This window comes from Apiospora marii (genome assembly GCF_038362585.1).
Source record: "Apiospora marii strain CBS 49790 chromosome Unknown utg000006l_segment0_segment0, whole genome shotgun sequence".
NCBI lineage: Eukaryota > Fungi > Ascomycota > Sordariomycetes > Amphisphaeriales > Apiosporaceae > Apiospora > Apiospora marii.
In genome coordinates this window covers 389,561-414,567 of record NW_027117378.1, presented here as the reverse complement: position 1 = coordinate 414,567, position 25,007 = coordinate 389,561, and the positions used below count along the sequence as shown (strand labels likewise).

General features: G+C 52.8%; 6 protein-coding genes across 6 annotated transcripts; 2 read left to right on the top strand and 4 right to left on the bottom strand.

Moving 5' to 3' along the window:
* Window positions 1-1,487: 1,487 nt before the first annotated feature.
* PG985_009886 (uncharacterized protein) lies at window positions 1,488-2,129 on the bottom strand (the record flags this gene model as incomplete). The annotated part of the gene is made up of 1 exon (XM_066829654.1): window positions 1,488-2,129. The coding sequence occupies one exon, from the start codon at window positions 2,127-2,129 to the stop codon at window positions 1,488-1,490; it is 642 nt and encodes a 213-aa protein (XP_066682044.1).
* A 755-nt stretch (window positions 2,130-2,884) lies between these two features.
* PG985_009885 (uncharacterized protein) lies at window positions 2,885-4,761 on the bottom strand (the record flags this gene model as incomplete). Its single annotated transcript, XM_066829653.1, has 2 exons — window positions 2,885-3,133; window positions 3,187-4,761. The coding sequence occupies 2 exons, from the start codon at window positions 4,759-4,761 to the stop codon at window positions 2,885-2,887; spliced, it is 1,824 nt and encodes a 607-aa protein (XP_066682043.1).
* A 1,168-nt stretch (window positions 4,762-5,929) lies between these two features.
* Window positions 5,930-6,736, bottom strand: PG985_009884 (uncharacterized protein; the record flags this gene model as incomplete). Its single annotated transcript, XM_066829652.1, has 1 exon — window positions 5,930-6,736. One exon carries the CDS (start codon window positions 6,734-6,736, stop codon window positions 5,930-5,932), a length of 807 nt encoding a protein of 268 aa, XP_066682042.1.
* A 917-nt stretch (window positions 6,737-7,653) lies between these two features.
* PG985_009883 (60S ribosomal protein eL34) lies at window positions 7,654-8,387 on the bottom strand (the record flags this gene model as incomplete). The annotated part of the gene is made up of 3 exons (XM_066829651.1): window positions 7,654-7,845; window positions 8,107-8,230; window positions 8,350-8,387. 3 exons carry the CDS (start codon window positions 8,385-8,387, stop codon window positions 7,654-7,656), a joined length of 354 nt encoding a protein of 117 aa, XP_066682041.1.
* A 700-nt stretch (window positions 8,388-9,087) lies between these two features.
* Window positions 9,088-16,198, top strand: PG985_009882 (uncharacterized protein; the record flags this gene model as incomplete). Its single annotated transcript, XM_066829650.1, has 2 exons — window positions 9,088-13,626; window positions 13,661-16,198. The coding sequence occupies 2 exons, from the start codon at window positions 9,088-9,090 to the stop codon at window positions 16,196-16,198; spliced, it is 7,077 nt and encodes a 2,358-aa protein (XP_066682040.1).
* Window positions 16,199-16,744: 546 nt separating this feature from the next.
* PG985_009881 (uncharacterized protein) lies at window positions 16,745-18,347 on the top strand (the record flags this gene model as incomplete). The annotated part of the gene is made up of 3 exons (XM_066829649.1): window positions 16,745-17,198; window positions 17,295-17,981; window positions 18,136-18,347. The coding sequence occupies 3 exons, from the start codon at window positions 16,745-16,747 to the stop codon at window positions 18,345-18,347; spliced, it is 1,353 nt and encodes a 450-aa protein (XP_066682039.1).
* Between the last annotated feature and the right edge of the window lie 6,660 nt (window positions 18,348-25,007).

Here is a 25,007-nt window from a genome sequence, read left to right as displayed (position 1 = left end):
ATAATAGATTTAAATTATTTATAAACTTATTTTTATTTTATATTTATATATATTTATTTTATAATAATATTATTTATTTAATAAACCTTTAATTTTAATTATTTTATTATTTATAATATTAAGTTATATTTCTTATAATTATAATTTATAATATATTTATAATATAAAGGAGTATTATATTATAAATTAAGCTTTTTTAATAATTAAAATACCTTTAAAGCGATTTGAATTATATTATTATTTAAATTTAAATAAATAAAGGCTTTTTATTTTTAATTTTAATATTTAAAGAAATAATGCTTTAATATATATTTAAAATAAATAATAATATTATAATTAATATATAAAAATAAAGGAATTATATTAAAAATATAATTAAAATAAGAAATTAAAGTCTTTAACTATTAAAGTTTAAATTATTAAATAATTATTTAACTACTTTAACTTAACCCCTATTATAATATAATTTAATATCGAAGCTAACCTCGGTATTATCGTTACTTACGTCCCTACCCTCGCGCCGCTCGTTAAATACTTCGCCGAGAGGACGTCGCGCTCCTCGGGCGGCGGCGCGACGGGGGCTACCATAAGGGCCGATAGAACTGGACGAAGGAAGACGACGGCAGGGGCTCGGTCGTTTTAAATATAATTAAAGTATATATATATATATATATATATACCTTAGCCCTTTCATTATATATTATAAATTATTTTATATATTATATAAACCTTTATTTTTTTATAATAATTTTTTATAATTATTTTTTTTAATATAAAATTATTAATTTTTAATTTTTATTATAATTATTATTATTCTTCCTCCCCGCCGTCGTTATATTGCCGCCGCCGCCGCCGCCGCCGCCACTACTGTCGCAGCCGTATTTGGTGGTTACGCTGACCTCTCTATTAACCACGATTCCTCCTCCCCCTCCTCCTCCTCCTCCTCTCCCCGTCTTCTGGTCCCCGCACGACGACGGCAGCGACTGCAGCTTATAAGAATGGGAAACCGGAGAAGAAATCTGGTTTTAATGATACCCATTTCATTTCGCATATCAGGCATATAGATTGACAGAGACTAAGTACCTCTTAGTCGACTAATCCAAATGATTTAATAACACATTTTATATTCTTAACATACACAACTGGTGACTCGCCACATAACCGTAGATTCTCGTAGCTAACAGGCAGTCCGCCGTCTTTTCCTGTTTGAGCTTCGTACGATCCCATTGCCCCAGAACGCCCTGAAATCCAACCCTTGAGCAAGTAAGTGGGTGGGGGTATCATCAGAACCCAAAAGTTAAATGAGACTTTTTCCCTCGTTCGTTCTCCCATGCCGATTGCTCCAGAACACCCTGTGTGTGTGTGTGTGTGTGTGTATGAATGCATATCCCCCATCAACTCGTATATGCATTCAGAGAGACGAGCCGTTCCTACCGAAGAAAGGAAGGAAGGAAGCAAGAAGACCCTGTCTGAAGCACGACTTCAACTTAATCGTGCCCCATCGTCTCCTGCAGCGCCTCGCGGTACATAACCCGCAGCCTCCGCCGCTTCGCCTTGACCCGCTCCCTCTCCGCCTTCGCCTGCGCGCGCTCCGTCACGGCGCGCTCGACCTCGTAGTCGTACTTCCAGACCCGGACCGGGGCGGGCGTCTCGCCGACCCGGGTCTCGAGCCGGGGGTTAAGCCGGGCCGCGGGCGCGCACCCAAAGGTGGCCGGGTGGTCGGGGATGCAGAGCCGGGTGGTGGGCAGCTCGTAGTACGGTTTTTGTTTCTGTTGTTGGCGCTGCTGCTGCTGCTGCTGAGTCCGCCGCTGCTGCGCGAGGGTCCTGCGCCGGACCTCGCTCTCGGCGGCAAATATGAACCACTCGAGGAACGCCTGCTGCTTGGCCAGGCGGTCGATGGTGCTGGAGGCGTTGGGGGGCTTCTCCGGTCGGTCTCCTCCATCACCCCTGGGAGGAGAATGAGGGGGGCTGCTGACGGGTGTGGCCATGATTTTCGAGGGGTTGGGCTGCTCGAAGGCCATCCAGGAGGTGCGACGGGATCCCGGCAGGGTGATGAAGGGGGCCGACTTTGCTACCTCAGTGGCACGCGAGCCAACACGTGCCATGGACTTGATAATGGAAGAAGGCATGATGATGGTGTTTTGAGGATCGTTGTTGTTGTGTGGATGAGCTCAAAGGATGAATAGTCTGAGAGATTCGATCTGAAGACTTCAAGACAAGTGATTGATGTTATGTTGTGAGAGTTATGATGTGTCAGTACAACTGCAAGCAGGGAACAGTGGCAGAATAAGTACTCTCTATCCAGAACCTACCGGAGAAAGAGAAAGTGGGCGTGTGACTGTGTCGAAGGCAGTGTTCAAACCCGTCCATCGGAAATAGGCATCCAACATAGTCACCGGAGCATGGTAGGTTTATATAGAACCATGGTTGCGCCAAACTGTTTTCAACACAGCACATTGAACGGAGAACAGCCGTAGAGTCACCGGTCACGAGCAATGGTCAAGTTTTCCACTGTTTCCAGAAAGTTTAAATGGAGGATGTGAAGAAAAAACACAATCGCTATTGTGAAGACAAAGTCATTGAATATGTGACAAAGAAAGCTGTCCATGGCAGCAAACAAACAAGTAGGAACTCATGGGTGGATTGGGTATAGAGTTTCCGAAACCCGTGAAACCTGTTGCGCTGCGCCAATCCAATAATACCGCTGGAGAATACCTCGAATCTATACCCTGTAATCGCTGAGAAAAGAAGAAGAAGAAAAGATAGAGATCCATCTTGCTACGCCTCCATGAATCAATGCAAGAACCAGATCCGCACCCAAGCCGCCGGGCGAACGCCATCAATCAAGAAAGACAAAAGAGGTGGACGGGAAAAAACGGCCTCTTCAGCTCTTCACACCAGAGTACCGGACGGCCAGTTGGTCCAGGAAATGTGTGTGCCGGATCCCGGGATCTCTGGCATTGGCAAACGTATCGATGGCCTCTTGGACGTCCATGCCCAGACGGTCCACCAGATAGCACACAATGAAATAGCCAGTCCGATTGAATCCGTAGTGGCAGTGAACGCCGATGTAGTACTCGTTCCACCCTTCGGCCTTGGCCCGGGCCTTCTGGTCCTCGCGACAACGGTCAACCTATACTCATGAATTAGCTCGGCATATCCTCAGACGGCTACAGCAATACTCACTATGCTATTGAAGGTAGCAACTTCCTGGTCGGTAGGCGGAATCTTCGAGACGGTTGCGAACTTGTGGTATTTGATGCCGCTCTCTTCTAGCCCTTGGGCGTTGTAGCGAGGGTCGTCATGGCTGATGTCTATGACGTCCTTGATGACCTTGCCATACTTGGAAACGAAGACTTTGGGCGAGTGGATGTCGTCGGCCTCGCGAAGCGTCTTCATGGCCCGGAAGATGCCGCAGATGGGCTCCGACACGGGAACAACCTGCTGCCACTTTTCCAGGTTCTTGACATCCCATTTGCCTCTACGCGACAAAAACGTCAGCTGCCATCCGAGATCGAACCGTCCGGTGATGCTGTCGTTCAGGAAGTTGCAGATCAAGCCCGACACGGTCCGCACCGTCTTGGGCGTGAAAAACAAGCCGTGGCCTGCCGGCTTGTCCAGGATGGTGGATTTCACCACCTTCTTGGGCCGCGCTGGCTGCTCGGGCACCGGCGGTGGCTTGGCCTGGCCATCTTCGCGAGGGGTCGAGGACTCTTCGTATGCCTCCTCGCCACTGCGGAGCTGTTCTCGCCGTCGCTCGAAGTCCTTGTTAGTAATAGCGCCAATCGATTTCGGCAGCGGCTGGGTTGTTTTGCTGGTCGTGGTGGTCGGGGCCAGCGACTCGGTGAAGCCACGGAAGCGGTGGGATGCTATTGGGGTGGAATCGTCGCCGACTTCCAAGGCCTTCACAATCTGTTCGATTCCGGCAGGCGGCATAATTTTATCGCCCATGCCTCCGATGAGGAAGACGGGAATGTTGAGCCCCGCCCAGGTAGGCTCCCCAAACAGGCCACCTTCGCGTTCATTCTTGGTAATAGTGGGAAGGCACCCCCACGCCATCCGCCGGAAGACGGGCGTTCGGCTCTGACGGTTGAAGCGATATTGGAGCTCGCGAGAAGGGAGATCGGCGTCGGGCCCCAGGAACCGGGTGACACTGGCACTATACGGTCCGCCCCATTGGTCCCACCGCCGGTAGAGGTTGAAAGCCCAATTGGGGATCCATAGCAGCCTCTTGAGGCCCTTTACGTCCTTGGGGTCGCCGGGCACGGGGCAGATGCCCACGAGGCCGACGACGTGGGGGGACACCTGCCGGTGCGGGCCGTACGTGTTGGCCAATCGCGCGGCCAACGCGCTGCCCATGCTATGAGCAATCAGGACCACCCCCTGCCCACGCTCGCTATCGCGATAAGTCTCAATGATAAGCTCGAGCAGCTCCGCCAGCGCGGGCGCCGAGTAAGCGTCCCACGACTCGGGCGCAAACTTGGAGAGGCCGCATCCGGGCAGGTCGACGGCCAGGCACGAGGCGTTGTTGGTGAGGCTGGTCAGCAGCGGCTCGAACTGGGCGACGGAGCCGCCCAGGCCATGGATGAAGACGAGCAAGGGGAGGGGCGCAGGTTGCGCAGGGAGCGCCTCGGCCCTGGGGTGCACCCGGTGGAAGACGCGGATCTCCGGGTAGGTGAAGCGTGTGGTACTGAACGACTTCACCTCCGAGTGGTCTCGCAGCAGTTTGGGGTCATCATCTCCATTGCCGGGGCTTGCCATGATTTCTGGGTAAGATGTCAGCGGGTGCTCCGGCCTTTGACTGCGAGGTCCGTTTGGTCTTACCTAAGTGAATGTCGCAAGTGTTGGTTGGGCCTGTAATGATTGTGCGAATTGAATTGATGGGGGCGAGCTGATAGGTAGTGTGCGAGTGTGTAGTGATGATTTCTTTTGCGGTCTAGCGATGCAGTGAAGAAATGCGCCGGTTCAGAAGAAGTGATGGTTGTTGTTCTGCTCTGGCCATGGCGTACGGGCAGCACTGGTCATTGATGCCCGTCCGCAAGAAGAAAGTTTCGGTCCCTCTGCCTGGCCCAGCAAGCTCCCCGGTCCGGCTGGGTCGAAGCTTCTGCCGTAGGAGTCTCTGGTTTGCTAAATCGGTCAGTTACGACGAGCGACTCTGACGCATCTTGGGAGTGACCGGCGATGATAGCAAAAGCGCTCGCTCGCGCCTGCGCCGATTCATTATGTATGCATGTATGTACTTACCTGAGTAGTGTACAAATCGGTGCAAATCTGGGATTGCTGATATGACGTAAAGGTTTGATTGGATCAATCCAACTCATGGATGCTCCGTTTTGCACGAGCTTGGAATTATGCAAGCACCCAAATATTTACCTACCTCTATTAATTCATCCATGACAGACAGCCCTGGCTCAGCAGCAGCACCCTGTTTTTATATTCAATCGGATAGGCACACACATTCTCTCCGGATATGTGATCAATCATAATGGGGAAAGGGACAAATTTCGAATTAGCAACGTGCAACTGCAATGATGGAGCTTAGGGGCAATTTCACAATATTTTCGTTAGCCAAAATTGTCTTGACCACCAATGTACTGCACGTGGTCGCTAGCACTGCGTTACACAGGCGGTCAATGGATGGAGCTACTTTTTGGCTTACTATCTTGCGTCCGTCCAGTGTCAGGGGCGACATGCTGGGCACTTAGAAAGAGGCTTGTCGGCTGGCTGCAAGCTGCATGACTGAGGATAATTCAGTGTTCCTGAATTTGAAAAATATATGGCAAGGCCGTACGTATCATACAGCAATATACTCTCTGCGCCCTCCATAGTCTAATTAGTCATCTTCATCGAAAGCCTGAAGAGACAGTGCTTCACTCTTCCACACAAGATGAATGCTATGTAGAGACTTCCTAATGACCGGCTTTCCTTCCTATTCATGCGTGACATCAAAATCATCCCCCGTCCCGGCACCGACCCCTTCCCTCCACCCAATGGGAATCAGGGCCGCCGCGACATCGTCGACGCCGCGCTCCGTCGCCAGCAGGTTGAACTGCGCCGCCGCATTCCGCGTGTCCAGCACCTCGACCCGCATGCCGAGGGCGCTGATGGCCTTGCGGAGCTCGGGGCTGATGGGCCGCATCTCGTGCCCGAGGCCCAGGACCAACAAGTCGGGGCGCGGCCAGAGCAGGCCCAGCAGGCCCAGCGTGCTGGCCTCGACGTCCCACTGGCCCTTCTTGTTCAGCAGCCGGAACTCCTCCTTTCCCTTCTTGTTGCTGCGGGCCTCCCACGGCCGCCACGAGAAGGCCTCGCCCCCGACCAGCAGCACCCCCGACCCGTCCGTCACGCGCGTCCCGTTGTTCAGCTGGAACCCCGACCACATGCAGATGTCGACGCTGGTCGAGGGCACGGGCGTGTTGCCCAGGACGTCGAGGGCGCCAAAGTCGGTCGGCGGGGGCTGGTCGCTGCTGCTGAGCGGTTGATTCTTGTCGACTGCTTTTCTTTGCGCCGCGGGGGCGGCGGCAGAGGTGTGGAAAGAGCTCGTCGTCCTCGTCGTTGTAGTCCGTCTACTGGGTGCGGCAACCATTTGCGACCGGATGCTGCAAGGTCTTGAGGTCGCTGATGATGCGAATGTCCGTGACTGTAGCCGACAGCTAGCTCCAGGAGCGGCAGCTTGCCGAAGTGTGCTGGAGGAGGCGAATGCGCCGGAGGACCGGCCGATTGGTACTCTCATGGCCATTGTGATGACTTATCTGTTGCTACCGTCGCAACAAATTGAGCATTGTTTCGGGGCGGAACGCTCTTTTGGATTAGATGCGTTCAGGTACAAGCTCGAACGGTCATAGAAATCAATTCGATGTAATATGCCGGCTAGCAATCTGGTAGCTAGAACGTCATTGAGTGCACCCCCCGTCTGCACTAAAAAAGAGAAATTGTCGGTGCTACAGGAGCCGATCTTTAGAGGGACATAGGTATGTAGGTATTTGCTTGGCACCCTTTCAAGACGTTGCATTTACGAGCGACTCCTCACAAGCAGCAAATAATTAAAAGCAGTATACGATTGATGCATGTGACAATTACCATGTATGCCGGCTGTTTGTCTTACTTGTTTGTGCTCGGAAACCGAGTTGTACCTACTACGCGGACTCTACGGTAACCAGTCAACAATTGGCTGTGTGATGGCGAGCTTTCAAGAGGCGTACACTGTATTAGATTGCGGATTGAGCTCAATGTACCAGCTTCGGCATCCTAAACAGAGACCGCGCTACGCAAAGATCCTATAAGATGCCGCTCGTGCTTGAAGCCGTGAGTTGGCGACCTGGAATTGAAAGCCAGGACGCCATCGCCAGCCCATTCTCAACATGCATGCAGTTCTTCAGCCCAGGTGCAGCATTCACGATTCCAGCGAATTCCTCAAGAGAAGCCCGTACACGGTTGGTTGAGGCCCACGTTGACAAAGCAGTCGTGTGCGTCTTGATGTTCATTCCATTCCGATCATCTAGACGCTAAAAGCCCTAGAAACAGTGAACGACCATTTTGTGCAAATGACCCAGCCGTTCGGTAAACGATGATGTTGCCCTGTTCCCCAAGAACACCAGAAGCATGTGATGGACCGATTCACTCCACCGTTCATTCCTTTTCTCGTAAAACAACCGTCTATTTCTTCTTGCTGGCGCCCTCGCTCTGCTCCTTGAGCACCTTCTTGACGATCTTCTGCTCCTCGATCAGGAAGGCACGGACGATACGGTCCCGCACACAGTTACCGCATCGCGAACCACCGTAGGCACGCTGAACGGTCTTCTTGGGGTGCGAGATCTGAGAGTACTCGCGGGGTCGGAGAGCGGGAATCTATCCGGAGCAAGTCAGCGGTGTTTCCTTGATTGATAGCCAACCGCATAGGACACGACATGGCCAGGAACCATCATCCAGCAGAGAGGTGCAAATGTGGGGTTTCGTCGAATCCGAGGTAGAAAAGTTTGTCCATCAAGCAAGATTTCTGCCATGACAGTCGCGCATTCTACCACCGATCCGACAAATTGTTCCCTCTCCTGATGCCATTGTCGTGTCTATGTCGGTTTGTTGAAATTCGTGGCGAGAAAAAGAACTTACACCGGGGAGCTTGGCCTTGCAGTCACCGCACTTGGGAGCAGTACCGCGCTTCTTGATGTGCAGAGTGCGGAGCTCACCACCGGGGGTACGGACGATGCGAGTCTTGTTGGAGGAGGTGTTGTAGCTGTGCGATACAAGCGTTAGTAGCCATCAAGAAAAATTTCGGTGCCCCAATGATCTCTGCTGCCAAAAGCTGGCCCGTAGGTATTGAAGGGCGCCAATCGATTTGGGAAAAAGACATACGGGTTGCGGCGGCGGTAGGTGACTCGGTTGTTAGGCATCTTGACGGTTGGGCGGGACTAGCTGTCTCGAAGCGTGATGTGGTGGTGGTCGGTCTTCAACGGGGGGTCTCGCGATCGTGGTCGTGTCGTTGGATACTTTTCCTGGGACGAAGACCTTTTTGCAACTAGAAAATTGGGAAAATTGTGTGTGCAGGCTCAGGACAGTGCAGCCCGCTAAGATAAGCCAATCAGTCTGGGTTGAATGGGTTACAGTGGGGTTGCGATTTTGCTATCTCTCCAGCCGCCAATTCTAGCCACAACACTGACCGCTCCACCAAAGCTCTAGCCACAAAGACACCTCGAAGCCACCAAGTGCCACGCCTCGCGTCTGCCTCAAGCACGCTAGCCGTTTCTGGGTTAGAGCATTGATCATAGCTTGTTCGACCTTGCCAGAGCAATGCAGCCGAGATTTTCTAGAGGCGACTGATGAAGCATGTTTGAAGACTGACGATACCCATACTTCATCCATCAAAACATCAGGCCGAATCCACGCCACGGGTACTGCGTCGGATCGTCATTATCTGCGTGCACATTAAAGGTGCATCGGTGTTAATACTACCCAACATCCTGCCGCGTCTCTTTACAATCTGCAGCCTTGATTGCGCTCGCCAGACAGACGCTACGTAAAGCGCGACGGGTCGCGGCGCGAAAGCGATAGCATCGTTCAGACAGCTCAATCTACGAGTATTATTCCTGAACCATGTCGTCCTTTCAACCCCCTCCACCTCCAGGCTGGGGGCCTCCTCCGCCGCCGCCGCCTCCATCCGACGACTTCCTCCCTCCTCCGCCCGGAGCAGCGCCGCCGCCGCCCCCAGGCTACCGCCCTCCTACCGATCCTCAAATCGCCAAGTTCGCACAGAAGAAGAAGGAATGGCTTCGCATGCAGCGCAACCGCTTCGGCGAGAAGCGGAAGGCCGGCTTCGTGGAAACACAAAAGGCTGACATGCCGCCTGAGCATTTGCGCAAGATTGTGAAGGATATCGGCGATGTTTCGCAAAAGAAGTACACAAGCGACAAGCGCAGCTACCTTGGAGCGCTGAAGTTCATGCCTCACGCCGTCATGAAGCTTCTCGAGAACATGCCTATGCCCTGGGAGTCGGCGAGGGAAGTCAAGGTGCTGTACCACGTCAACGGTTGCCTGACCCTCGTCAACGAGACCCCCCGAGTCATCGAACCCATCTTCCACGCACAATGGGCAACCATGTGGCTTACGATGCGGAAGGAGAAGAGTGATCGAAGGTTGTTCAAGCGCATGAGGTTCCCGCCTTTCGACGATGAGGAACCTCCTTTGTCGTGGTCCGAAAACATCGAAGACGTCGAGCCTCTCGAGCCCATCCAGATGGCGCTTGACGAGGACGAAGATGCGGCAGTGTATGAGTGGTTCTACGAGCATCGACCTCTTTCCGACTCAGACCACGTGAACGGTCCGAGTTACAAGACCTGGAACATGACACTGCAACAAATGGCAACATTGCACCGACTCAGCCGACCTTTGATGAGCGAGAAGTTTGACCCCAATTACTTCTACTTGTTCGACATGAAGAGTTTCATGACAGCCAAGGCTCTCAATGTTGCACTTCCCGGTGGACCCAGATTCGAGCCGCTGTACAAGGATATCGATCCCAATGATGAGGACTTCGGAGAGTTTAATGCCATTGACAGAATCATCTTCCGCAACCCCCTCCGTACCGAGTCTCGTGTCGCATATCCCTATCTGTACAACTCGCTTCCTAGGAGTGTCCAGCTGAACTGGTACTCCCACCCTCAGACTGTCTATAGTGAGGTGGACAACCCGAATTTGCCGGCTTTCCACTTCGATCCGTCCATTAACCCAATCTCTTCCCGCTCTGTTGCCCCTAAGAACATCACCATCAGCCATGAGGACGAGCTTTTTGGTAAAGGCAACAACGAGGAGCCCGAAGATGATACTTTCGAGCTTCCGGCTGGCGTTGAGCCTTTCCTGGCCGATGAGGAGCTGGATAACGACGATACCGCGGCAGCAATCGGTCTTTGGTGGGCTCCCTTCCCGTTCGATCGCCGATCGGGTCGTATGGTTCGTGCCCAGGATGTGCCGCTTGTCAAGCAGTTCTATCTTGAACACTGCCCACCCAAGCAGCCTGTCAAGGTTAGCGTATCATATCAAAAGCTGCTCAAGACGTTTGTCCTGAACGAGCTACACAAGAAGCGCCCGAAGTCTTTGAACAAGCAGAACTTGCTGAAGAGCTTAAAGCAGACCAAGTTCTTCCAACAGACCACCATTGATTGGGTCGAAGCAGGTCTTCAAGTCTGTCGTCAAGGTTTCAACATGCTTAACCTCCTAATTCACCGCAAGAACCTTACATATCTTCACCTTGACTACAACTTCAACTTGAAGCCGGTCAAGACCCTGACTACCAAGGAGCGAAAGAAGTCACGCTTTGGAAATGCCTTCCATCTCATGCGAGAGATTCTTCGCTTGACCAAGCTCATCGTGGATGCTCAAGTCCAATACCGACTTGGAAACATCGACGCATTCCAGCTGGCAGATGGTATTCTATACGCCTTTAATCACGTCGGTCAGCTTACGGGCATGTACCGGTACAAATACAAACTCATGCACCAGATCCGATCATGTAAGGATTTGAAGCATCTAATCTACTACCGTTTCAACAGCGCCCCTGTCGGCAAGGGACCGGGTTGTGGTTTCTGGGCGCCCGCGTGGAGAGTATGGCTTTTCTTCATGAGAGGTATCATTCCTCTGCTTGAGAGATGGCTCGGAAACTTGCTGTCTCGCCAATTTGAAGGTCGTCATAGCAAGGGAGTTGCCAAGACCGTCACCAAGCAACGTGTCGAATCGCACTTCGATCTTGAGCTGCGAGCTTCCGTCATGGCTGACCTCATGGACATGATGCCCGAGGGTATTAAGCAAAACAAGGTGAACACGGTTCTGCAGCATTTGTCAGAGGCCTGGAGGTGCTGGAAGAGTAACATCCCCTGGAAGGTACCTGGTTTACCCGCACCTATCGAAAACATCATTCTTCGATACGTCAAGTCCAAGGCTGATTGGTGGATCTCGGTCGCTCACTACAACCGTGAGCGTATTCGAAGGGGCGCCACTGTGGACAAGACTGTCGCGAAGAAGAACGTGGGTCGTCTAACGCGTCTGTGGTTGAAGGCTGAGCAAGAACGACAGCACAACTACATGAAGGATGGCCCGTACGTGTCTTCGGAGGAAGCTGTGGCCATCTACACCACCACGGTTCACTGGCTCGAGTCCCGCAAGTTCACCCCTATTCCCTTCCCCAGTGTTTCATACAAGCACGACACCAAGATTCTCATCCTCGCCCTCGAAAGACTGCGAGAGGCATACTCTGTAAAGGGTCGTCTCAACCAGAGCCAGCGTGAGGAGCTTGCTCTCATCGAGCAGGCTTACGACAGCCCCGGAACCACATTGGAACGAATCAAGCGTTTCCTCTTGACGCAACGTGCCTTCAAGGAGGTTCAGATTGACATGAACGATAACTACAGCACAATCAACCCCGTCTATGACATCGAGCCGATCGAGAAGATCAGCGATGCTTACCTTGACCAGTACCTGTGGTACCAGGCCGATCAGCGACATCTGTTCCCGGCATGGATCAAGCCTTCCGATTCCGAGGTGCCACCCCTCTTGACTTACAAGTGGGCGCAGGGTATCAACAATCTGGATCAAGTATGGGAGACTGCTGATGGAGAATGCAACGTCATGATCGAGACCGAGCTTTCCAAGGTCTACGAGAAGATCGATCTCACCCTGCTCAACCGTCTCCTGCGACTTATCATGGACCACAACCTTGCGGACTACATCAGCGCGAAGAACAACGTCCAGCTGACCTACAAGGATATGAATCATGTCAACAGTTATGGCATGATTCGCGGCCTCCAGTTCTCTGGCTTCGTCTTCCAATACTATGGTCTCGTGCTTGATCTGCTTCTTCTGGGTCTCAACCGAGCCAGTGAAATTGCTGGGCCGCCCAACAGCCCCAACGATTTCCTTCAGTTCCGTGATCGTGAGACAGAAACCAAGCACCCGATCCGCCTCTACACCAGATACATTGACAAGATATGGGTTTTCTTGCGCTTCAATGCTGAGGAGTCCCGCGATTTGATCCAGAGATTCTTGACTGAGCAGCCTGATCCCAACTTTGAGAACGTCATCGGCTACAAGAGCAAGAAATGCTGGCCTAGAGACTCGCGCATGCGACTGATGAGGCACGATGTCAACCTTGGACGCGCGGTGTTCTGGGACCTGAAGAACCGCCTCCCTCGATCCGTAACAACGATCGAGTGGGACGACACCTTTGCCAGTGTCTACAGTCGAGACAACCCCAACTTGCTCTTTTCGATGTGTGGTTTCGAAGTGCGCATTTTGCCCAAGATCCGAAACCAGAATGACGAGTTCCCCATCAAGGACAGCGTCTGGTCGCTTGTCGACAACACCACCAAGGAACGCACTGCCCATGCCTTCTTGCAAGTGACAGAAGAGGATATCCAGAAGTTTAATAACCGAATCAGACAGATTCTGATGTCATCTGGCTCGACAACGTTCACCAAGATCGCTAACAAGTGGAACACCGCTTTGATTGCTCTGTTCACTTACTACCGAGAGGCTGCAGTGTCCACGATCAACCTATTGGACACCATTGTCAAGTGCGAAACCAAGATTCAGACTCGAGTCAAGATTGGTCTTAACTCCAAAATGCCTTCGCGTTTCCCGCCTGCCGTTTTCTACACCCCCAAGGAGCTTGGTGGTTTGGGTATGATTTCAGGCTCGCATATTCTCATCCCTGCCAGTGACAAGCGATGGTCCAAGCAGACCGATACTGGTGTTACTCACTACCGTGCTGGTATGACGCACGACGAGGAGACGCTCATTCCCAACATCTTCAGATACATTATTCCCTGGGAAGCCGAGTTCATTGATTCCCAACGTGTCTGGACCGAATACTCCCAAAAGCGTCTGGAAGCGAACCAGCAGAACAGACGTCTTACTCTGGAAGATCTCGAGGACAGCTGGGATCGCGGTCTGCCCCGCATCAACACCCTCTTCCAGAAGGATCGAAGCACACTCAGCTTCGACAAGGGCTTCCGTGCCAGGAGCGAGTTCAAGGTCTACCAACTCATGAAGAGCAACCCGTTCTGGTGGACTAGCCAACGGCACGACGGTAAACTGTGGAACCTCAACGCCTACCGAACCGATGTTATCCAGGCCCTCGGTGGTGTTGAGACCATTCCTCGAACACACCCTCTTCAAGGCGACCGGATTCCCCTCTTGGGAAGGTCTCTTCTGGGAGAAGGCCAGCGGTTTCGAAGAATCCATGAAGTTCAAGAAGCTTACCAATGCCCAAAGATCCGGTCTCAACCAGATTCCCAACCGTCGCTTTACGCTGTGGTGGTCGCCTACGATCAACCGCGCCAATGTGTACGTTGGTTTCCAGGTGCAACTCGATCTTACCGGTATCTTCTTGCACGGCAAGATCCCGACCCTCAAGATTTCCTTGATCCAGATCTTCCGTGCCCATTTGTGGCAGAAGATTCACGAGAGTGTTGTGATGGATTTCTGTCAAGTGTTCGACCAGGAACTGGAGTCGCTTGGCATTGAGACGGTGCAGAAGGAGACTATCCATCCGCGAAAGTCGTACAAGATGAACAGTTCTTGTGCCGATATCCTGCTCTTCGCCAGCAACAAGTGGAATGTCACCCGACCCTCCCTTCTCTACGACACCAAGGATGTCATCGAGCCTACCACAACAAACAAGTTCTGGCTCGATATTCAGCTGCGATATGGTGATTACGACTCTCACGACATTGAAAGATACACTCGCGCGAAGTATCTCGATTACACAAACGACAGCATGAGTATCTATCCCTCGCCGACAGGTCTCATGATTGGTATCGATCTTGCCTACAACTTATACTCCGCCTACGGACAGTACTTCCCTGGTCTGAAGATTCTTGTTCAGCAGGCGATGGGCAAGGTCATGAAGGCCAACCCTGCTCTCTATGTGTTGCGCGAACGTATCCGAAAGGGTCTTCAGCTCTATGCTTCTGAGAGTAACCAGGAGTTCCTCAACTCGCAGAACTACTCGGAGCTGTTCAGCAACCAGACGAAGCTGTTCATTGACGACACCAACGTCTACCGAGTCACCATCCACAAGACATTCGAAGGCAACTTGACAACCAAGCCTATCAACGGTGCCATTTTCATCTTCAACCCGCGAACAGGTCAGCTGTTCTTGAAGATCATTCACACGAGTGTTTGGGCTGGTCAGAAGCGTCTTGGACAATTGGCCAAGTGGAAAACGGCTGAGGAAGTGGCGGCACTCATCAGGTCCCTGCCTGTGGAGGAGCAGCCGAAGGAGCTTATCGTCACCCGAAAGGGTCTGCTGGATCCCCTTGAAGTTCACTTGCTGGATTTCCCTAATATCTCTATTCGAGCCTCGGAGTTGCAACTCCCATTCCAGGCAGCCATGAAGGTAGAAAAGCTTGGTGATATGATCTTGCGTGCTACCGAGCCGCAGATGGTGCTGTTCAACCTTTACGACGAGTGGCTCAAGAGCATTTCGTCGTACACGGCCTTCTCGCGTCTGGTTCTGATCCTGCGTGCTCTGCACGTCAACCCGGACAAGACCAAGCTCGTTCTTCGCCCCGACAAGACGGTCATCACGCAAGAGCATCACATCTGGCCAACTCTGTCTGATGAGGACTGGATCAAGGTTGAGACGCAGTTACGTGACCTGATCCTGCACGACTACGGAAAAAAGAACAATGTCAACGTCTCCAGTTTGACGACCAGTGAAGTGCGCGACATTATTCTCGGAATGGAGATCTCGGCCCCGTCCATGCAAAGACAACAGGCTGCGGAAATCGAGAAGCAGCAGGCAGAGCAGGCACAGCTTACTGCCGTGACCACCAAGACGCAGAACAAGGACGGCGAGGAGATCATTGTTACCACAACGTCGCAGTTCGAACAGCAGACATTTGCGTCCAAGACGGAGTGGCGCACTCGGGCGATTGCAACATCCAACCTTAGAACGCGATCCAACAACATCTATGTTTCTTCTGTGGACAATGACGTGGATGACATCACCTACGTCATGCCCAACAACATCCTCAAGAAGTTCATTACGATTGCGGATCTTCGAGTCCAGGTTGCTGGTTATCTCTACGGTGTCTCCGCACCTGACAATGATCAGGTGAAGGAGATTCGCTGCATCGTTTTGGTTCCTCAGATCGGTGGCTTGCGTAATGTGCAACTACCGGAGCAGCTGCCTTCGCACGAGTACCTGAAGTCGATGGAGGCTCTCGGAGTCATCCACACTGTTGCGGGCAACGAGCTGCCGTACATGTCGGCTGCCGACGTGACGGAGCACTCGCGACTGTGCGACCGCCACAGTGCCCTGAACAAAGACACGTCGATTACGGTGGATGTATCCTTCACACCCGGATCGGTCTCGTTGTCGGCTTGGGGCCTGACTCCCGGCGGGTTCAGCTGGGGCGTGGAGAACCGCGACCTCGGCAGCGACCAGCCCCAAGGGTTCTCGACGTCGATGGGCATCAAGCGCAAGCTGCTGCTAAGCCCGCGGTACAAGGGCTTCTTCCTGGTGCCGTCGGACGCCCGGTGGAACTACAGTTTCATGGGCAACGCGTTCAGCGCCCAGGAGAAGAAGAAGGTCGAGGTCAAGCTCGATACGCCGATTGGTTTCTACGCGGACATGCACCGGCCGCTCCACTTCCAGAACTTTGCTGAGTTGGAGGATGTTGGTGTTGACCGGGACGACCAGTTCGCGTAAGCAAGGGGAAGACGGAGGCGGAGGCGGACGAGGAAAGATATCAAATGTATTAAGGCGTTCAGTATTACTGGGAATGAAAGCTTTCCGTGTATTTTCAAAATTTGTAAATAAAGCATGCTTTGCTTGTATGATGGAAAAAATAATTGCGAGCAGCAGGTGGTTTCTCTGAAGATTCACGAGACGAAAATATGATTCGATACATGGCCTTTTTTTCAATTACATGCACACGGGCTGATAAGCATTTTGTGACGAAATGGTTCTTCGCTATGGAAACCGGAAGGCACCATCCATCTATCTGCAGCTATGGTGGGCCTGAGCTCTTTGGAGGGGCAAGTCAACATTCGACAATCTTACCTGCGCTCCTCCCTATTAATTTTAAGTAAACTAAATCGATACACTTCGGTCCTTCTATTTCTCTCCTGACCCATTGGCATTGCATGACTGTTTGTAGAGATGCTCATATATTCGTGGTTCCTGCCTCTGCGTAGCATCCGTTATAGACCCCAGAGATCTCTCGTTACAGCGCGACTGACGCGTTGCATATCCATGTCGACCCCCCGCGATGCCCAGGCCGATTGGCTCAGGCATGTCCTGGAGGATAAGAACACTGAGCAGTCGCCGGCACCTCTATATGCTTGGACTGCGGCCAACCTACCTGGCCTAAAGAAAGCAGCTGCTGCTGCTCCCTCCTCAGGAACGTTGTCGACGACTGCTGATGCCTCGGCGGGTCCCGACGACGAGTTGCGGCGACGCATCTTCATCCTCGGGGTCGGCAACCTGGGCCGCCTCTTCGCCAGCAGCCTGGTCAAGCTGCGGCGTCCTGGCAGCCCGCCTCCTCCCATCACCTTGGTCGTCCACCGCCGCGAGCTGCTGGAGCGCTGGCATGCGAATCCCGGGATTGAGATCACGCGGGGCGGGCGGGTCGAGAGGTCCTGCGTCGATGTTGACGTAGAGTGGTGGACGGAGGAACGGCCTGTGTCGGGTCCTTTACGTGAGCCTGGTAAGCAAGCAACTTTGCAGATATACTCAATCGAGACCAACACGCGGTCTCTTCTAAGTTTGGTCTAGATAGCATACTGACACAGAGAGTCGATAGGTGCGGGTCGCGGCATCTCCAACCTCATCGTGGCAACCAAGGCAAAGGACGCTCTACCCCAGGCCGACAGGCTGCGAGGCTATTTAACTTCCAAATCCACGGTTGCCTTCACCCAAAATGGCATGTGTCCAATGTGGCCACCGCGCGGCCCCGAATATAGCGCTCATCGCTGGCCCGCCGGTGATGGGCCGAACTGGATAGCATGCATCACGACCCACGGCGTCATCTCTCTAGCTCCGTTCCAGAGCGTTCATGCCTCCCAAGCCTTCATCTCTGTCGGGCCAGTGCTATTGAACAGCCATCAACCAGGCGATGATTCCCCAGCTACCTACCTGATTGATCAACTGGCTGATGCGCCCCATCTTGACGGCAAGTCGGTATCACGAGGAGACTTGTGGGTTCTTCAGCTGGAGAAACTAATGATCAACTCGATCATCAACCCGCTCACGGCTCTGTTGGATTGCAAGAACGGCGAACTTTTCACCGCTCATGCCCAAGATGGTGCCATTGGGAAGGTTATGGACTCGCTCATCCAAGAAGCTAGCAGGGTCTTTCAGGCGCTCGTCCTGAACAAGAAGATCAGCAGTGAGATTTTGGGGGAGGAGTACGTTGCAGACGAAAAGAGTTTGAAGGGTCTCCTCGACCGTCTTTCCTTCGACAGTCTTCGCACCATGGTGCTGGATGTTGGTAAGTGGCTTTCATGGTTCAGTCTTCCCGTCCCAATGTCTCGGTAGGGTGGAGTAAGCGGCCCATTGTAGAGTTGTCTACATCCCCCCATCTTGGTATCAAATACATGTCTGGAAGAACTCTACTGATGCCGCGAGACGGACAGGCTTCAAAGTCCGGGAGAACACTAGTTCCATGCTTCAGGATGTCCGAGCCGGCAGGACGACCGAGATACGTGCTTTCAATGGTTGGCTAGTCGAGACTGCTGCTTTACTGGACCCAAACTTGCGACTTCTGACGCATGAGAACCTGATTGTCTTGGTCGAGGCTGGAACCAGGCTCAAGCTTGGTACTCCTGAGACGGAGCAACTGCTCTCACAACTATGACAAATTCAAGCATGTATGTACTGGTGAACGAGCTTCCGTCTTGGACCAGGAAACCCCTTGTTCTTGGGCTTACGGGGTGGGATGCTTCTACAAACAGGCTAACTACCGAACACGGGGCACTGAGCGAACCACGAACCTCGATCGGAAAGGTGGGCGGGCGTACTGTAGGAGGTGAGGGGACGGACTGCGGCGTGGCCAATGCTGTCATGTTTCCCAATATCAGGACAGATATTGGCTGTCACCGGAAATGCTCTGTTAAGACAAGGTTTTCTCTCATATCACCCCGCCATCATTGGGTACGAGGGAAGGTTTCATCACACGCTCGAACAAGCAAGCTGTCGACTCGCTGTTCGTCGCCCTTGGGGCAATCAGAGGGGGAAGACGGGCGACCGGTAATCTATCTGCTTCCATGCTTGCGACATTTATGCAGATGCTGCGTGACAACTCAGAAGTCGGTATCTGCATGGCTGGCCAGAAGCAGCGTTCTACGCCACTTGAAAAGGCACGATCCACTCGCGCAACATGCTTTCGTTCGCAGATTCTGCCGTCACCTGCAGTAGCCCGCGCACCAAACGGTCGAGCGACAGTGATGAGTCCACTTGGGGGCGTCGCGTCGCCGGCTGGGGCTGAGACTGGTGCGCTGTGAATGGCGAGCGAAGCTTGACTGGTGCAGTTGCGGAGCGGAGTCAGGGTTGCAAGGAGGTCCGGTCGTGGTGGGCATTAACAGCGGTCTTATTGACAGGAGTCCCGTGAACCGAGGCGAGGATCGTAGCGAGTACCTAGCTTTTCTGTACACGTCTCTGGAATCTCACCATCATCGGCTCTGCGAGATGCCAAATGCCTGCCACTTGCACCACGGACAGCGAGTAGCAGCCAGACGCGAGAGCGAATCGGTGCCACCCGCCTCGACTGGCTGCCCCAAAACGGCTGGCTGCGAAGAAGTGGTGCATTTGGCGGGCTGCGACATCCAAGCTTCCCATTTCGGAGGCGGGCTTCAATGCGCTGCTACATTGCCCAGCGGGTAGATCACGAGCCGGGGCAAGCAACATGCGCATCCAGATTGACACCGAACGGCTTTTCCACCTTTGAATCGCCTTTACCAGACACTTGAGGGCCAGCCTTGGAACCCCTTAGCACCAAGCCTTTCCCCATGGCGTTCTCACATGCTGACTGGCGCCTTGGTGTTGGCGCAACGTATGCCAATAACCAGGAAGAAACCTTCTCTCGGTAGGGTAGCAGCTCAGCAAATCATTGAGAGGATAGATGGCCCTTTGCTGGCATGCGCGAGGAGGCGAGCCACATCTCCATATCCGGCGGGGCCCAGGGCGTTCTCTCGTCGTGTAAACAGTGGTTGATGAGTCACGAAACGAACGGTGATCATCCTCGACCCAAAATTGTGTTGTTGTATCCAGCGGTCCAAGGAACCGAAAACGTCCGGTCGGCCGGCTTGGGTGCTGGGAGGAAGCGAAGCAACACTACCAGCCACGCAACACCAGATTTTTGCCGCGCGACGATGATGAAGTTTGTAAAAACGTTGGTGCGCACACTTGGGTGAGGTTTGCATTTCATATAAGTACAATTTATGCTATATGTAGCAGTCGTTTCGTTTCAATGAGAAGCCCCCTACGACCCCTACGAACCCTCGGACGCGCCTTTGACATGAGAGCAATTAAACCTCCGATTGGCCGAACCGAATTTTGGCTTTGGCTGGAGCTACAACCTCGCGCGGATTAGCAGCAAGCAATCCTTGAAACTCATCGCTCACCGACTCGCTCTCTCTCTATCATCTCTCATCAATCTCTCGGCTGTTCATTTCTTCCCAGATTGTGTTAGCATGAGGGATTCAATGGACAAGCGAGGCTGGGACTGGATGTGACAGCTGGATTACCAAGCACGCCTGAGAGCAACAACGATTGATATTGAGCCGATTTTGAACCGAAGGTCATCATCCCATCATCTCCAGCCCTGCATGCCGAGGCTCATTCCTCTTGGGTGTCGAATGATGCGGTTGGACTGGGAAGTCACTTACAGACCAGACATGAGACTTCCTTCTGCCAAGTACGAGGCTCGTTCTGGTTTCCATTTCAGGAAACAGCTGTACAAAAACGAAACATGTTGTGCACCACGGCGCACCGCCGGCTGGATCTCCGGGGCACACACAGCAGCGGCCCACTTCCCCGCCTAAAGACTCGGTCGGGGTATTTTCTTATCGATCGGGCGGCGGCAGACACTTGACCTGTCCAAGCGCGTTGCATAGGCTTGCTAGGTCTTGTCCTCGATACCAGGTACCTTCGCAGAGGGACGGACGACGAGTCGACGCGTACAAATGCCAGATGCAGCCACAACTACAGCTGTAGGAGCCACTTTGGCTCTGACTCTGCCTGCAAGCAAGAGTAGGGCTGTTCTATCGCGCCATGTGTGCATACATGCGTACATGCGCAATCCACCTACACACGTACATACATATGGGGTAGAGAGGTGGCCGAGAGTAGAGGGTACCGCCAAAGCCCGAGAGAGGGAAGAAGAGTGCGCGCATATGCCTTGCATGCAGCAGCAGCGGCTGGCGAGGAGACTTCCGCGTGGTGTGCTGTGCTGCCTGACCGGGAAGCGAATCTACGACGATGCCCAATCAGCGGCCCCTGTCTGGCATTTCTGACCTGACCTGGTTTCCGTCCGGTCGGTGGGCCTGCAGGCAGGCAGTGGGCAGGCTAGAGAAAAATTCCCCTTTGGCGCACACTAACTAACAAGGTGCGTGCAAGCAAGTGCAGATTGGCAAGGCAAGGCAAGAAATTCCCCTATCGCTACCAGCGAAACAAGGGCGTCAGCTTGCTTGTCTAGTACCCTAAGTGCCAGATACGAACAAGCGAATAACCTACATACATACCCCTCACCGCGCAGCATGCCCATTGTCCGGCAGTTGACGACTATCCGACCGCTAGGTAGGTACATGCTGCTGCGAAGAGCATACTCAGTAAGGCAGCTTCGTCGTCATCATCATCAATCATACCATATCTTCAGGGTCCGTTTGGCGGAGCACCGTATTACTTACTTGCTTGCTACCCTCATTTCTTCTACGTTCCAATATTGATTGGGCAAGCAAGCACACGTCAGCACCAACCAACTGGGCCAAACCTTTCTGACACCCTCCCTCCCTTTCTCTAACTAGCTAGCAAAAGTGACGATGGATCGTTGTAATTTTGCAGACGGGAGCAGAAGACATTGCGATGACTGACAGTATGAAGAAGATACCTACTTCGTACAACACAACCTCGCTTGCATGGCTAGGTATGGTACCCCGGTACAAATCTCGAAGCGAGCATGTACTTGCAGGCGGGGCCCTGGCCGGGGGGGGGCTTGGGAGATCTCTCGACCAAGTTGGCCGGTAGCCCACATAGCCTGCAGCCTTGGGTCGCATCTGTGGCTTGACGACTACCCCCCAAAGTACTGACAACATCGGCGTGTATCCTGTACCGGCATGCGCGCAACAACACTTGACGCGATGCCTCTCAACTCTCTGGCACGCCTATCCCTGATACCTACCTCAGATCCCTTCGCTCTGGCAGGCTTGACCGCTTCTCTATTCAGACCTGCTGGAAAACATGGCGCGCGCGCATCGCACCACAGCAGTCACAACAGTAAGGTAAGCAGCAATCCAGCCACCACCGGCCGCCCGTTTTTCTGTATCGGCGTGCCTGGCTGGCTGGCCCCGGTATACCCGTTTTAGTTTCAGATGCGAAGGCCACACCTGCCCTCTGCTCACGCCATTGGGTAGCAAAAGGGCTTGCAGCCTCTGACTGATCTGCTTTCCTCCTCGGCGGGTCCCCCGTTCTCCATACGTGGTGTTGTGGAAGAAAGAGCCAATGACCGTGATATTAGTTAGTGCTCGCCAAACCACCTTCATACCTCCTTACACGGTAGAACCGTGGCTGACACGAAGGATTGTTGCTGAAGTCGTCACGAACGGACACAAACCGGTTTCCAGTCGCCCAATAAACCGGGGAAAATACAAGGTTAAACGGGAGGGTCTGCTTTTTTTCCCCTTCGTGCTTTGGGAATCCCAGCAGCACATCCTCCACTTCGGCCGGCACATCCAGCCATGGTGACATCTATGCTACGACACCTGCGGCCGCCGAAATTTCCAAGGACTGGGCTGCTAATGAATTGCTGGTGTGCTACGAACCAACCAGGCCAGATGGCCCATGAATGTTGATATTTGGCCGACGAGAAGGGTCCTGCTCACCGTGATGACTGACAATGGAAGGGGGGTAGCAGATGGATCGCCTGACTCGTGATAACGATTAGGTGGGAGCCGCCGGTGGAACCACCCTGGCGACCCGCTCGGCAGCTTTCTGCTGGCCGGCTGCTTGAGCACAGCACAACAGCGAGCAGCACCAAACCGCTGCTGCATTGTCGCGACTTACTTCTGCCCACGTACCGTACCGTGCCGTAACGGGTAACGAATGTCCGTACATACGACGTACAAGACTTGACCTTGCACCAGTCCGCTGTCACGCGGCAAATGGGATGCTACACACTCGGTAATTGATGGACGGCGAGGACCCCTGCACTTCTTTATTCCTGTGCCCTTGTCCTCTGTTTAGGGCCAGTTCTCCGTTCAAGTCGTCAAGTATCTGCTACTACATACCCTCGAGTTGCCTGCCCAGAGGTCGCAACCCTCCCTCCCTGTGATGATGCACTAACTAAGACTGCTGCCCAAGCTTTGCCACAGGGGAGCCCTGGATGCTGCAACTGCTGCAGCCACCGTCCATCTTATGTATGTACAGTGGACGATTTGATCATTTACATCTTATTATTCCCCTGTCAAACAGAGAGAGGGCTGCGGCAGGTAGGAAAATGGGCAAAATGCAGAGCGAGCCGTGGCGAACAAGCGATCCAAGCTCTCCGCAAGCAAGGACAGGGGAAAGAAAGGATCTACACCCTTCTTAGATCATCAGAGATCCTACCACTACTCTACCGGTTTCACACACAATGGGGTGCATAAGCATCCATCCACGTTCCCTTGCCTTGCTGCTTGCCACTTCACTTTACTAGACCGAGAGGCGTGAGGCTGTCTGCTGAGGCGCAAGCAGCAAGCAGGCTGTCTGTAGCTAGCTAGGTATCGTCAAGATGGTGTTTAAATATAGATTTGATCGACACATTCCTCTCCAACAAGATGGAAGGATGTGTTGCGCATTCTACGCCACTTGGCCACACACACAACACACCACCATCGTCACGCCTCACCACGCTGCTGCAACTAACAAGTCATTCCTATCATTGCTTCGTTTCTTTTTCCATCTCACTTGCGCCGGGCACTACCGGGGTAAGGGGGTCCATTCTCTTACGCCCAAACGCGCCCTTGGAGATGCTGCAACAGCAAGGTAGGAGAAGAAGAAACTTGGATCTCGGAGATTTTTCTTCCCAGGGCTGGCTGGGCTACATTGGAAGAAGGCCGAAACGGTATCTTCCAAGCGAGGCTGCAATTAAAAAGAAAGACTGTCTGGCAATCTAGAAAGAGAAGAAGAAGAAGGAATAAGAAAGTATTATCGCCGAAGGTTCGGACCCTGCTGCTGCCTCGGTCGACAGGGATACCCGCCTGCAGCAAGAAAGAAATATCTACCATACAGATAGATATGAGATGCCAGCATCGCATTTTGCGCCTGGTTGATACTGAACTGTATGATATGACTCGCCTGTATGTATGTATGTATGTGACTGACCATGCTCCCGGTTCCGAGTGGGGGCCGGCCGTATTGCAGCAGCACCCACTCCTACACCTACACCCACACACTCACATGCAGTCCCTCCTTACATACCCCAGAGACACAATTAGGTATGTATGTATGTATGTATGTTAGGCAGTAACCGTGGCGCGACGGAGGATGAACATACTAGGCGTTAGCGATGATGCCCAGATAGAGTAAGTAGTTAGCTGGTGGTGGCTGAAAAACAAGCTGAGAGAAACAGCCACGGAAGCTTTTTGGATCAGATATAGATAAGCACAGTAATACAAGAAAGACCAAAGACAGCTCACACCCTGCATTGTTTCAAGGAACGTCGGTAGTTGCTGTTGCTGCGAGAGGTACATACCATCCACTGGCCAGACCATTCATTGACTAGCTGGCTGCTCACTTGCATTGACGTTCCCTCCAAGTCCGTCACTCTGCCAAGCTGGGCTCGGTAAGCAACAAATCAGCCAGCCAGTCGTCCAACGGTCAGGGTCAGCAAGCGAAGCGGGGGGTGTGGGTGAGTGGGTGGCAGAAAAAGATGAAACGAAACAAGTGTAAGCGGCTGGGCTGGACTGGGCTGGGAAAGGGACAAAAAAAAACTGTGGCTGCCCGTTGGGTGGTAAGCATGGCATGATATTTCTGGAGACCCTAACACACCGGCACGGCACGGCATTAACACACCCCAAACTTGGCTTGCAAGCGAGCGAGCAATCGATTGGCGAGTCGCGAAAGTTCTTACTGTTGTTTCTTTTTGGGGAGGAACCGTTTGATGGTGTTTGACGTGGAAGAACAACAAGCCACATGATTGGGAAAATGGTGGTGGTATGTTATTATGGTAATACATTATGCCATGTCCGAATGTCCAACATTAGCTAGCTGTACATCCCGGGCAAATTAGTTAGTAGTGATGCTCTCTCCCTCACTCGCTCTC